Below are 14,582 nucleotides of genomic sequence, written 5' to 3'. Positions count from 1 at the left end.
CAACCCTTAGGCCCTGAGTTCAGCCCCACAACCAGCACAAATTTTATATATATATACTGGTTCTCTATATATATATAACCAGTACAAGCTGGGCACTGGTGGCTCATGTCTGAAGTCAGGTGGTAGAGTACTAGCCTTGAGCACAGAATCTGAGGGACAACACCAGACCCTGTGTTCAAGCCATAGGACAAGCACACAGGAAAAAACAAATACAAAAACGGGCTGGAGTTATGGCTCAACATTAGAGTGACTACCTAGCAAATCCAAGGGCCTAAGTTCAAACAAAAGTACTACCAATAAATAGTAATAGTACAATAATGTTAAAAATGAAATAAGCTGGGTGCCAGAGGCTCATGCCTGTAATCCTAGCTACTCAGGAGGCTGAGATCTGAAGATTGTGATTCAAAGCCAGTTCATGAAACTCTTATCTCCAATTAACCACGAGAAAACCAGAAGTGTTGCTTGGCTCAAAGTGATAGAGCATTAGCCTTGAGCTGAAGAGCCCCATGACTGATTCCTCCCTCCCCACCCCCCCCCACCCCCGCAAAAAAAAATGAAATAAGATGGGCACACTCCTGTAATCCTAGCTACTCAGGAGGCTGAGATCTGAAGATTGGGGTTCCAAGCCAGCCCATTCAGGAAAGTCCCTGAGATCTCCTATCTCCAACTAATCACAGAAAAAGTGGGAAGTAGTGATGTGACTTGAGTGACAGAGTCCTAGCCTTGGCAAAAAGAGCCCAGGGACAGCACCCAGGCTGAGAGTTCAAGCCTTTGAACTAGAAAAAAAAGATTACTATTCCCAGCTGCTTCCATGAACCACACCTCCTTCCTGGTTGGAAAGGAGCAATTGAGAGTGTTTTTTGAGTTTTGAGATTCCATATCCAAATTAAACTTGTAAGTAACCATATTATTTCCTTGACCTATATTGAACAGGCAGCTTCACAATAAGTCTTTGGGGATGGTGCAACCAGCTTATGTCCTATTTAATTCCCGCTCATCTCCATACCAGTGCTGTTATAGGCCTAAAGGGTTTCAATTTGATCAATTTCTCAGGTCAGAGTAGTTTTGAGATTTAATTGGGCAAACACAGAAAGAAACAGGAATATTTGGGAACTAAAATCAAGAAGAGCAGAAATCTTAGCATAAGATCATATATGTCCGAAGACAGGTACTCACACCTGTAATACTACGCAGAAGGCTGAGATCTGAGGATCATACTTCAAAGCCAGCCTGGGCAGAAAAGTCCATGAGACTTTTACCTCTAATAATCCAATCACCAGAAAACTGGGAGTGGTGGTGTGACTCAAAGTGGTAGAGTGCTAGCCTTGAGCAAAAAAGCTCAGGGACAGCCCCCCAAGCCCCAAGTTCAAGTCCCATGACCAACAAAAAAAAGAATAGACCATGTGTCATAACCTTGTACCATGGAATCTTCTTGTTTGGTACAGAATATCCAGGGGACAGGAAGACTGGGTCATATAGGAAGAAGTCAGCCCTTACCAATGTCATCTGTATGTGCTAATGAAGTTTCATGAAGACCAACTCTTTGAAATCCATTCTTATATTGTATTTGTATTTAAGATTTTTACATATTTGTTAGTAATCTATATCTTAAAAAAATTTTTTTTTGTCAGTTGTGGGGCTTGAACTCAGGGCTTGGGCACTGTCCCTGTGCTCTTCAGCTCAAGGCCAGTGCTCTACCGCTTGAGCGACAGTACCACTTCCGGTTTTCTAGTGGTTTATTGGAGATAAGAGTCTCACAGAGTTTCCTGTGTTATGCCTAGGTCATAGGACCCCCACCAAGAAGACCACGGAGAGTCAGACTCTACAGCTGTTTTAAGGTTTTATTTAAACGGGCTGCAGCTCGGGCCTCGTCCTACACTCCGACACAGCGGAGCCCAGGAGGAGAAACCCAAGCTAAGGATTTCCAGGTCTTATAAAGGCACACAACCAGGTGGTTTAGCACCACGTGTTGCTCTGCTCTGAAACAAGCAACAAATGGTCACTGCCTCAAGTACTTTAACCCTTAATTCCCCTCCTTGACTTATGGTTCTGAGACACAATCTTGTGGCTCCGGCCCAAAACTAAACTCCAACAGCTTTCGATCTTGAACGGGTATAGTCCCTCTCTGACCTTAGCCATACTATTAAACAACAATACCAATAACAATCAGTTCATTTTTCTTTTCTTGAGGCATATGCAGAGTGGTTGGGTAGGATGCTTGGAGACTTCCCATGTTTCCCCACGGTTGTCCAGGGCAAAGGGGTCAGCTGTCTGGCGTGGGAGCAGTGGATCCAAGCAGCAATGCTGTCCACCTTAAGGGCAGTAGGTGTAGCCAGTAGCACCATGTAAGGTCCCTTCCACCGTGGTTCCAGAGATCTCAAGTTGTGCCTTCGAACAAACCTCCAGTCCCCTCATTTAAACAAATGGTGGGGGGGGGTAGGAATAGAAGCAGAATCATATAATGCTCTAAGCTGGGGCCACATACTCTTATGCACCAGTTGTAAATAGTCAAGCTTACACAGAAATTCAGTATCATCCAAATCAGCAAGCAATTCAGTCTGAAGGCTAGGGATAATGGGAGGAGGGTGTCCATACATTATTTCAAAAGGAGTAAAGACAAGCCGATAGGGTGAATTTCTTATTCTAAACAGGGCAAAAGGAAGGAGTGATACCCAGTCTGCGCCAGTCTCCAAGGCCTATTTAGTTAAGGTCTCTTTTAGAGTCCGTTTCATTCTTTCTACCTGCCCTGAACTCTGGGGTCTATAAGCACAGTGCAATTTCCAATCTGTCCCCAGTGCCGCGGCTATCCCTGACTTACTTTTGAGACAAAGGCCGGTCCACTGTCCGACCGGATGGTGGATGGGAAGCTATACCTGGGTAGGATTTCTTCCAGGATCTTCTTAGTCAGGATGTTCACAGTCTCATGCTTTGTTGAGTAGGCTTCAACGCATCCTGAAAAGGTGTCTACAGGGCTGGGAAGGTGGCTCAGTGGTAGAGCGCTTGCCTTGCATGCTCGAGGCCCTGGGTTCGATTTTTCAGCACCACATAAGCAAAAAGAAAAAAAAGCCGGAAGTGGCGCTGTGGCTCAAGTGGTGGAGTGCTAGCCTTGGGCTGAAGAGCTGAGGGACAGCGCCCAGACCCAGAGTTCAGGCCCCACAACCGGAACCAAAAAAAAAAAAAGGTGTCTACAAAAACTAGCAAATATTTATATCCAAATTTCCAGTTTTAATTTCTGTGACGTCTACTTCCCAATATACACCTGACCTATCTCCACAGAAGTGAGATCCTTTTGTAACCGGCTGATTGGGGGCATTGATGAGCTGACAGGCTTTACAATTTTTAACAATGTTCTCAGTGAGTTGATTTCCTTGCCTAATTTTTACTTCTGAGTGTTGGAGCAAGTCCTGCATTCTTCGGGTTCCCATGTGAGAGACCCAATGGATTCTCTTAAGAATCCCCTTGCCCAATCTTTGTGGCAAGATAAGTTTCCCCTCACCAGTTTTCTACCAGTCTTTATTTTCTTCTCTGCCCGGGGGTTTATAGACCATGGGAATTTTCCTTATCCACTCCAAGTCTTCTTGGGAGTACTGAGGCTCAGGAGGCAAAGCTCATGGCCCTGGGTCTGCTAGAGTCAGTACTTCCGCTCTGGGCTGGAGGGCTGCCTCCTTAGCTGCCTGATGGCCAAGTTATTTCCTTTGGTTATAGAATCAGTTCCCTTTTGATGGCCAGGGCAGTGTATAATGGCAATATTTGCTGGTTCCCATATGGCCCGGATGAGGCTTAAAATTTCTTGTTTGTTTTTAATAGTCTTTACCTCAGCTCTCAGCAGCCCCCTTTCTTGGTAAATGGCTCCATGGACATGCACAGTGGCAAAAGCATACCGAATATCCGTGTAAATGTTTAGTTTCTTCCCTTTTCCCATCTGTAGGGCTTTTGTTAGTGCCACTAGTTCTGCTCTTTGTGCAGACGTTCCCTGGGGGAGTGCTTCTGCCCACACTTTCTCAGTGTCCCTGGTGACTGCTGCACCCATGTACCTTTTTCCATCTCAAATGAAACTGCTACTGTCTGTGAACCAGGTATACTCAGCATGCGATAGTGGAGAGTCCAACAAGTTTGGCCTCTTTTCCTTGGCCCGGTCTCTCTTTTCACGCTCAATTTCACATTCTTTTTTTTTTTGCCAGCCATGAGGCCTGAACTCTGGGCCTGGGCATTGTCCCTCAGCTCTTCAGCTCAAGGCTAGTGCTCTACCACTGGAGCCACAGCATCACTTCCGGCTTTTTCTGTTTATGTGGTGCTGAGGAATAGAACCCAGGGCCTCATGCTTGCAAGGCATGCACTCTACCGCTGAGCCACCTTCCCAGCCCTCAATTTCACATTCTCTGTCCTCCCTTTCCTGTCTTTGCTCCTCTGTCTCTCTCTTATTATTATTATTTTTTTGGTTCCAGTCGTGGGGCCTGAACTCTGGGTCTGGGCGCTGTCCCTCAGCTCTTCAGCTCAAGGCCAGCACTCTACCACTTGAGCCACAGCGCCACTTCCGGCTTTTTTACTTTTTGCTTATGTGGTGATGAGGAATCGAACCCAGGGCCTCATGTGTGCGAGGCAAGCACTCTACCACTGAGCCACCTTCCCAGCCCCTGTCTCTCTCTTATTGTAACCCTTTTCTGCTGAGGCTACTAGATCCCTAATAGACTTTTCACCAAGTCTGTCTAGAGCCTGCAACTTTCGCTTTATGTCTGGTGCAGCTTGATTTATATAGGCAAACAATCATCTGAGCTGACTCCTGGGTCTCAAGATCATACCGGGTATATTGACTAAAAGCTTCCATGAGCCACTCAAGATATGCTGCTGGACTTTCACTTCCTCCCATCATAAACTTTGGTCATATTAGTAGGTCGGTGAGCCGCCGCCTTGAGACCTGCCAACAGAGCCTGGCAGTAGACAAGGAGTCACTCCCTACCTTCAACCGTAGTGTAGTCCCATGTTGGTTGGATCTCAGGAAAATGGGCAGCGATCAGGGCAGGATCCGTTATGGGCGCTCCTGTGGGGCCACCTCTCGGATACGATCTCTCTTCTGTGGTAAAAAGGACCTGTAAAAGCTGACTACAATCATCCCAAGTGGGCTGATGAGTAGAGAGAATAGTTTCAAGCAAACAAATTAAATCCTGGGGTTTCTCAGAAAAGGGGGCATTTTGGGTGCGACAATTGTATAGATCACTGGTAGAAAATGTCCAATATTGGAGTTGCTGTTGACCATCTGCATCCACAGGACCTACGGTGCATTAGGGAAAAACAGCTGCACTAGAAGGGGGGCTGATCCCACAGTGTCGTCGAGTGACTGGCCCCTCAGAAACTTTAAGGGCAGGTGCCCAGGGTTCGGCTGCTGGTTCTGTAGCTCCCTCCTCCTCTTGATCATTCTCAGGCTCAGCAGAAGGAACCTGGAAGGGGAGTATGGGGGAGGAAACATTTCTTCTTCCAAGTTATCTCCCTGAAAAACCAGGGGGTACAATTTCTTTTTCTCTTTCTTAGTTTCTTTTTGTAAGTCTAGGGGGCTAGATGGAGTGTTGCCCATGGTTTCACGCAGGCCTGACAGTTCCAAAAAAAAAAAAGCTTACAAAGTGGAGATCTCCCGAATTGGTCCGCTGACTCCTGTTATGACAGGGTTCCACACCCACGGCCCACAGCAGAAGGAGCAGACCCACAGTGGGCAAGTTGGGCCTTGGTTAGGAGGCCCTCTTGGTCAGTTTCGACCCAACACCGAACCAACTGCCGCCCCCCAATTCACACAGCCAGGTTCCAAGGACCCGGGTCCTGCCCCACACGGTGGGGTTCCAAGGACCCCCACCCCACAAGAGGATCTGGGACGTCTCCCAGTTCCTCGAGGGTTGTCGTGCAAGCGCGTCCGCTTCGACAACCCTTTACAAATCAGAGCAGCTGTCCTCACAAAGGAAAATGAAAGTAAAACAGACAAAAGACAGGACAAATTAACATGGACAGCGCTGTTTTACCTTTGGAGTCTGAGGTCTCGGGGGTCTTATAGTATTTGGTACTATGAAAGGGAAATCTTTGGGTTCAGTCGTCTTGTAGTTTTGTTTTTTTGTGTAATTTTTAATTTATAAAGAAAGTGAAGCATATTACCTAAGATGTTGGAAATTAGAGAAAGTAGAACGAAATAATTCATAATCTTACTACCTTTTGTTTGTGGGTTTTTTTTTTTTTGTCGGTCATGGGGCTTGAACTCTGGGCCTGGGCGCTGTCCCTCAGCTCTTCAGCTCAAGGTGAGCGCTCTACCACTTGAGCTACAGCGCCACTTCTGGTTTTCTGGTGGTTTATTGGAGATAGGAGTCTCACGGTCTCTCCTGCCCGGGCTGGCTTTGAACCGCGATCCTCAGATCTCAGCCTCCTGAGTAGCTAGGATTACAGGCGTGAGCCACCAGCGCCCGGCTTGTGATTTAAATTTTAAAGATGTTATAATAAAAGTAATGTACAGAGGGGTTACAGTTGCATAGGTGAGGTCAAGAGTACATTTCTTGGGGCTGGGAATGTGGCTTAGTGGTGGAGTGCTTGCCTAGCATGCGCTAGTTTATGCACACATAAACAGAAAAAGCCAGAAGTGGTGCTATGGCTCAAGTGGTAGAGTGCTAGCCTTGAGCAAAAGAAGCTTGGGCATAGGCCCTGAATTCAAGCCCAAGCCTGGCAAAAACAAAAAAGAAAGAAAGAGAGAAAAAAAGAAAGAAAGAAAGACAGACAGAAAGAAAGGAAGGGAGGAAGGAAGGAGCACATTTCTTTTGGGGCAATGTTACCCCTTCCTTTGCTCTCTCAGTTTTTCCCTCCCACCCCCACCCACAAGTTGTATAGTTCATTATCAATATAGTGTCCACTGAATACCATTGCTGCATTTGTTTACCCTTTGCCTCTCCATTTCTGGGCTTCCCCTTATACTCCCAAAGACATATATAACAAACAGAACAAAAAGGAAAACAAAAACAGCAAAAAAGAAAAAAAAAAACTCTTGTTTTCATTTTCTGAGTTCATTTCAATAAATATTATTTTGTATGATCAAATGCACATAGGCATTGTGGCTTTCTGTTCCCCTCTTAAGAGTATCCTCCTTTGGTCTTACTGTGTGTGACCTGTATAATTTATTATGTCCCAGTATTTTAGATGTAGCTTCTGAGTATGAGAGAAAACATTTCTGCCATTTGTCTCTCTGAGCTTGGCTTACCTCCATTAAAATGATTTGTTTTAGGTCCACATTTCCTTGCAAATGACATATTTTTTTTTTTTTTTTTTGCCAGTCATGGTGCCTGAACTCTGGGCCTGGGCACTGTCCCTCAGCTCTTCAGCTCAAGGCTAGTGCTCTACCACTTGAGCCACAGCACCACTTCCAGCTTTTTCTGCTTATGTGGTGCTGAGGAATCGAACCCAGGGCCTCATGCATGCAAGGCAAGCACTCTACCACTGAGCCACCTTCCCAGCCCCGGCATATTATTCTTTCTAATGGCTGTGTAAAATTCTATTGTGTATAGACACCACATTTTTTTCAGATCCACTAATCAACTGAAGGGCATCTGGGCTGTTTCCATAACTTATTATTTATTTATTTTACCAGTCTTGGGGCTTGTGAACTCAGGGCCTGGGCAATGTCCCTGAACTTCTTTTGTTCAAGGCTAGCACTCTACCACTTAAGCCACAGCACCACTTCTGGCTTTTTCTGTGTAAGTGGTACTGTGGAATCGAACCCAGGGCTTCATACATGCTAGGCAAGCACTCTACCACTGCGCCACTTTCCCAACCCTGCTTTATTTTCTTTTTATTTATTTATTTATTTTTTGGGTCTGGTCGTGGGACCTGAGCTCTGGGCCTGGGCGCTGTTCCTCAGCTCTTCAGCTCAAGGCTAGCGCTCTACCACTTGAGCCACAGCGCCACTTCCAGCTTTTTTTCTTTTTGCTTATGTGGTGCTGAGAAATCGAACCCAGGGCCTCAGGCATGCAAGGCAAGGGCTCTACACCACTGAGCCACCTTCCCAGCCCGACCCTGCTTTATTTTTTAAAGTAAGTTCCAGGGCTGGTTGTAGCTTAGTTGCAAAGCAAGTGCCTAGCAAGTACAATGTCCTGGGTTTCATCCCCAGTACCAAAAAAGAAAAGACAAAAAAAAAAAAATACAGTTAAGGTAAATTCTAATGGCTTAATCCAAATCTCCTTATAGTTGTATAAGTAAACAAAATTTTATATTTATATTATTATTTTTTTCTGTTGGTTGTGGGACTTGAACTTTGGGCCTAGGCACTGTCCCTGAGCTCTTCATCTCAAGGTGAACACCCTACCACTTGAGCCACAGCACCACTTCTGGTTTTCTGGTGGTTAATTGGAGATAAGAGTCTCATGGACTTTCCTGCCTGGGCTGGCTTTGAACTTTGATCCTCAGATCTCAGCCTCTTGAGTAGCTAGGATTACAGGCGTGAGCCACCGGTGCCTAGTCTATATTTGTATTATTAAAGACCATTTTTTTTTATTTTAAAAGGAAAATATGAAACCAGAGGTAGAGTTCAGAATCTAGATTTTTCCAAAAGTTGCTATGCAAATTTGGCTCTGAACCATTTGGAAACCAGGGAAAAGACAAAAAAAAAATATGATCAGTTGGGGGGTCCCTGGAGCTTAAAAAATAAGAGCAAACTACTGAATTGGAGGAATACCTTGTTCAGTGCTGAGGTTTGAGAGAACTTCTCTATGAGGCTCATAATCACAGCCTCTGAGGTAGTCTACAAGTTCAATAACTTACCTGTAGGCCCAAGTAGCTATTGGCCAATTACAGATGGATGTTCAGTGAAAGCAATTCCAGAGGGGCCAATTTTCTACAGCCTGTGCATCAGCTCTTGTGATCCATAGTTATAACTGGATATATTGCCTGATTCTAACAATTTAGAGTGTTAGCAAGAATTGGGAGACAAGAAAAGATGTTCAAAAACTAGGCACTGTTGGTTCATGCTTTTTTTGTTCTGTTTGTGTGTGTGTGTGTGTGTGTGTGTGTCAGTTGTGGGGCTTTAATTCTGGCCCTGGGCACTGTCCCTCAGCTCTTCCACTTGAGCCACAGTACCACTTCCGCCTTTTTCTGTTTATATGGTGCTGAGAAATTGAACTCAGGGCCTCATTCATATAAGACAAGCACTCTACCACTGAGCCACCTTCCCAGCCCCTGGTTCATGCTTTTAATAGTAGACACTCAGGAGGCTGAGAGCTAAGGACCTTGGTTTGAACCCAGCTCTGGTAGGAAAGCCTATGAGACCTTTTTCACCACCCAAAAGCTGGAGCAGTGGCTCAAGTGGTAGAGCACTAGCTCAGCGACATCACCTAGGCCTTGTGTTTTAAGCTCCAGGATTGCGAGGGCGCACAAACACAAGACATTCATTCTAACTTTAAGGTAGCTGAAGAAATAGGCTCAGTGAAGTTAAAGGTACTTGGCTAGAAACTGTCAGAGGCCACCGAAATCTAGGTCTCAGATGCTCCTCACAATCATCCCTACTATACTGCAAAAGCAGTACCAGGAAAGTCTAGAAGTGTCAGTCTGCACACAAGTTGGGAGTGAGGGAGTCGGACTGCACCCCCATTCTCCAGGGGGCAACTTCACACGTACACACACTCCCTACAACATCTGTGTAAAAGCTCCCTTTATACCGGCGGCAAAAGAACCACCACCACTTCCAAACTGAAAAGTGGCGTTGCACGGTATATTTGACTTCACTCATTTATTAACTTTTCTTTGCAAGCTGAGGGTGGTTATGGCTCTAATGGCTTAGGGCAGAGGTGATCAGGTAATGGATGGACGGTGGGGGGAGAAGGAGGGAGTTAACAATCCAGGCCCTTTTTCCACCCTAGCACTTTCCAGCACCCTCTAGAAGGAAGGAGGGGGCAGAACGCCCAGAGATGTCCCCGGTCCCCCCACCCCTTCTGGCCCTTTCAACAAGGTCCAACCACAGCTCCAGAAAAATCAAGAAGATGCGGGGATGGGAGCCCGGGGGGTAGTGGGGTCGGCGGGGGGAGGCGGGCAGCGCGGCCGGCCCGGGGCTGGGCTCCGCGCGCTGCGGGCGCTCAGCTCAGCTGCGGCCTCTCCTGGGCGGGCGGCGGGCGCCTTCCCTGGTCTTCGGCGCGGGGACGGCGTCCTGGCCGTTCTGGGGCCGGCGTTCCAGGCGCCTCTCCACGCGGTACTCAGGCTCGCCCACGCGCGGCGCAGCGTGCAGCAGGAACTCGCCGCGGCGGTGCGTGATGCGCACATCGGTGTGCGGGTAGGTGCCGTACACGCGCCTCAGCTCCCGGCGCACGGGGTCCGGCAGCGGCAGGCGGGGGCCGCGGGTGCGTTCCACGCGGCCCCAGCGCAGTTCCGCCTCCACGCTGCCGCCCTCCGGCCACTGCGACTCCCACGTGGGCAGCGGCGGAGATCGCCGCCCTGGGACACCGGCAGCGTCGGGGAACGGTGGGCCCACGGCCCCAGCGCAGGGCGGCAGGAAGTTCCACCAAGGCGGCGCGGCCAGGGGCGCACCCGCGCGGTAGAAGCGGTGGTATTCCCGGGGAGCCGCCGGCCCGTGGCAGAAGCCATTGGCCTGGATGGGCGGCAGCAGCAGAGGGGCGGCCAGGTAGGTGTAGGTAAGGGGATGTTGTCTAGGCCAGAGGTCCTCCCCGCGCACCAGACAGCCGAATGAGTACATGGTCCAAACCTTAGGCGGTAGGCATTTTTACTGGGGTCTCATCCAGCTTCTGACCTGTGGCAGAGGGATGTGTGGCTACATACCTGGTCCTTACCACCAAGCCTGGCGCTGGTGCCTTTTACCTGTAATCCTAGCTACTCATCTGTAATCCTAGCTATACAGGAGGCTGAAACTTGAGGATAAACTTCTAAGCCAGCCAAGGCCAGAAAGTCTGAGAGATTCTTATCTCCAGCTACCGAGAAGGCCAGAAATGGACCTGTGACTCAGGTGGCAGAGCGGCAGCCTTGCACACAAAAAAAGCTAAGGGACAGCACTCAGGTCCTGAGTTCAAGGCCCTGTACAGGCACACGAGAAAGAAGAAGAAGAAGAAAAAGCAAACAAAACCTTAACAACCTCTGGCTGGGCTCTGGGCCCTGTTCGGTGTCAAGGGCCTTGTGGGCCTGCTTCATGGCTTTGGGACACTTTTAAAATTAGGCATTCATGGGGCTGGGAAGGTGGCTCAGTGGTAAGAATGCTTGCCTTGCATGCATGAGGCCCTGGGTTCAATTCCTCAGCACTACATAAGCAGAAAAAGCCGGAAGTGGCGCTGTGGCTCAAGTGGTAGAAGGCTAACCTTGAGCTGAAGAGCTCAGGGATGGTGCCCAGACCCAGAGTTCAGGCCCCACGACTGACAAATAAAAAGCCATTCAGCTTCCCATCTTGTTCCAGGGTTGAGCCCAAATCTTAGGCTCCCAGCCAGGCCATTAAGACTCAATACATTTTTAAATCCCCAGCCTCTGGCATGCCCCATCTCAATAACTCCCTACTCACTTATTTCTTTAGTCTGGAGGACTTGGTCCCTAGGATTTAGGGAAGCCGGAGCAATTAACAGCTGGGTTCTTCTCCACTACTGTGTGGTTGCACAGCTCTCCTCCATGTTGTGCCTCTGCCACACCTCCCGGTTACCAGGCAAAGGGAAACATCTTGAACTGGCCAAGCGCCAAGCTGTCTACACCTGAGGGAGCCTGTGGTGGCAGTGGTCTGAGATCAGAGATGCGCTCCCCAGAACCTCATTGAAACCTCAAGGCTAGCACTCTACCATTTGAGCCACAACACCACTTCCAAGTTTTTCTGTGTAAATGGTACTGAGAAATCAAACGCAGGGCTTCATGCATGCTAGGCAAGCACTCTACCACTGAGCCACATTCCCAGCCCTGCTAGGACTTCTTTCAGACTCTTTCCTAGTCCTCCTGTTCTAGAATGTTATATTAGTTCCTGTAATTCTTTATAACTGTGTCAAGTACAGAGTGATACTCCCACTTAGTAGTTAGGGCACCAGAGGCTCAGTGAAAGTAGACCACTCTCCTAGGATACTAGAGCCTGTAAATAAAACCCAGAGGCCACCTGGGTGAAGCCAGAAAGATTGCTTTATCCACATGGGTAAACTGTATTCTCTCTGGTAATAGAAAAGTACAACTTGCAGATTATTACAGATTATATAATTTGCAGATAATTAACAGATTATAAAACTTGCAAAGGCTGGATAAGTTGATAAACCAAAATCTGCTTAAGGAAATTGGGGGGGGGGGGGGGGAAGGAGAGCTGACTAACAAAAGAATGAGGAAGTAAAAAGAACAAAAGAATGAGGAAATAAGGATGTCTAAATCTTTGACATCAAAACCTTATAAAGAAACAGAAAAGAATCCAATGGCTCAAGCCTGTAATCTTAGCTACCCTGAGTCTGGTATCTGAGGATCTCAGTTGGAAGCCAGCATGGGCAGAAAAGTTCCTGAGACTCACCCTCCAATAAACTACCAAAAAAAAAAAAAGTAAGTGTAATGGGTATGGTGGCTTATGGCTGTAATCCTAGCTGCTCAGTAGAAAAGAAACTTGCCTAGGGTCTCAACTCCTCATTCTCTACTCCAAGTTCTGAGAGGGAGTTTGTCCTGTGTCTACTGTGAGGGTTGTTCAGGACATGGTGGCCTCTGTTGGGTAGGTAGACTCTGGTGGGCAGAATAAAGTCCCCCCCCCCCCACGTGTCTATACTCTCATACCTGGGAAGCTGTGAATATTTTACTTGTCAGGAACAAGAAGGAATTAAGGCTATTAGAGTGGTATTACGGTTGTTCATTAGCTGACCTTATAATAATCAGATTATTTGGTGAACTCCCTCTAATCACAGGGGTCCTTAAATGTAGAAGGAGGTCAAGGAGTCAGGCAGATATCTGAGGAAGATTTGATTAGCTGTTGCTTTGCAGATAGAGGAAGGAATATGGAGTAGAGGCAGCCAAGTGAAATGAGTCCTAAAACCTCCAGAAAGGAATGGAGTCCTGCCATCACCTTGATTTATCCAAGAAGACTCACTTCAGATACAGTCTCTAGAACTGTAAGCTAAAACATATGTGTTAAGCCATTAACTTTGGTAATCTGTTACAGCACCTACAGGGAATTTGATATGTCTCCTTACTTCTGTTTATATAACTTTGTTCCTCTCCTAATACTGTAGTGTTCAAAATTACCTATGGACTAACCTCACCTAGCCACATTGGGCTAGCCAATGGTTCCATCTGCTTCCCCAGGGTGAAAAAATCCTGGAGTAGGAGTAGAGCATATGCAGGACAAGCTCATTCAGCCTGGGAAGGTGAGGAACTTGTATTTTGACTTTGGTTCCTAAATTCTTTTTTTTTTTTTTTGGGTGGGGGGGTGGTCCGGTCCTGGGGCCTGAACTCTGGGCCTGGGCGCTGTCCCACAGCTCTTCAGCTCAAGGCTAGCACTCTACCACTTGAGCCATAGGGCCACTTCCGGCTTTTTTCTTTTTGCTTATGTGGTGTTGAGGAATCGAACCCAGGGCTTCATGCATGCAAGGCAAGCGCTCTACCACTGAGCCACCTTCCCAGCCTCTGGTTCCTAAATTCTTAAGACTTCTAAGAAGTTTTCAGGTACAATGAGAAAAATAGGAATGAAACTGTGAGTCTCTCAGTATTTGTTCACTCTGATTCTAGCCCCCTGATTTTTAGGGCTCCACGCTTTACCTATTCTCAGTAAAGTGATTCTGGAGAAGTTTAATATTCCCTCAAGCTTTGGGTAATTTGATAAATTTAATTAAATGTTGGGTAAGCAGCATGACCATCCATTGGGCAACAGTCAGTGAGCGGTTGGGGCTAACCAAGTGGGCCAATGGCTGTCAGACCCAGGACTTAGTTCTTTCATCCAGTGGAAGGAAGTACTTCTTTTCCCTGGATAGAAATTAGAAAAAAAGCCGGGCGCCAGTGGCTCACTCCCATAATCCTAGCTACTCAGGAGGCTGAGATCTGAGGATCGAGGTTCAAAGCCAGTCCGGGCAGGAAAGACCGTGAGACTCCTAGCTCCAATAAACCACTAGAAAACAGGAAGTGGCGCTGTGGCTCAAGTGGTAGAGCACTCCCCTTGAGCTGAAGAGCTGAGGGACAGCACCCAGGCCCAGAGTTTAAGCCCCCCCCCCCCCAAAAAAAAGAAATCTGAAAAAAATGCAGTCTGAGTTCTGGAGGGCCTGACTGAGCTCCACACAGAAGTGAAGCTAAGGGACAAGAAAGAAATTGCATCAGTATTTGAGTCATAGACTTTCAAGTTGTCAATAAACTTTTTTTGGCTTGAGTTGTCATTTATTGCTTGCTTCAGTTTTTTGTTTTTTGTTTTTGTTTTTTGTTTTTTGGTCATGGGTCTTGAACTCTGGTCCTAAGCGCTGTCCCTTAGCCCTTCAGCTCAAGGCTAGGGCTCTACCACTTGAGCCACAGCACCACTTCTGGTTTTCTGGTGGTTAATTGGAGATAAGAGTCTCATGGACTTTCCTGCTCGGGATAGCTTTGAACTGTGATCCTCTGGTCTCAGCCTCCTGAGTAGCTAGGATTACAGATGTGGGCCACCA

At 47.3% G+C, this 14,582-nt stretch overlaps 2 protein-coding genes across 2 annotated transcripts in view; one reads left to right on the top strand and one right to left on the bottom strand.

Annotated features, from left to right (window-relative positions):
• The window catches only part of Mfsd13a (major facilitator superfamily domain containing 13A), a 36,420-nt gene that overhangs the window by 4,055 nt on the left and 17,783 nt on the right, over window positions 1-14,582 (top strand). The gene's annotated exons all lie outside the window — the stretch shown is intronic.
• On the bottom strand, window positions 10,091-10,699 carry CUNH10orf95 (chromosome unknown C10orf95 homolog). Its single transcript, XM_042689409.1, has one exon. It carries the CDS (start codon window positions 10,697-10,699, stop codon window positions 10,091-10,093), a length of 609 nt encoding a protein of 202 aa, XP_042545343.1.

The sequence above is a fragment of the Dipodomys spectabilis genome, unplaced genomic scaffold (assembly GCF_019054845.1).
Source record: "Dipodomys spectabilis isolate Male_0828 unplaced genomic scaffold, ASM1905484v1 ptg000125l, whole genome shotgun sequence".
Classification (NCBI taxonomy): domain Eukaryota; kingdom Metazoa; phylum Chordata; class Mammalia; order Rodentia; family Heteromyidae; genus Dipodomys; species Dipodomys spectabilis.
The sequence above is the reverse complement of the archived record's forward strand: the minus strand, read 5'-3'. Positions and strand labels throughout refer to the sequence as shown.

Coding starts and splice junctions, on each gene's coding strand:
- CUNH10orf95 (XM_042689409.1), bottom strand. CDS start 10,699: ATGTACTCATTCGGCTGTCTGGTGCGCGGGGAGGACCTCTGGCCTAGA.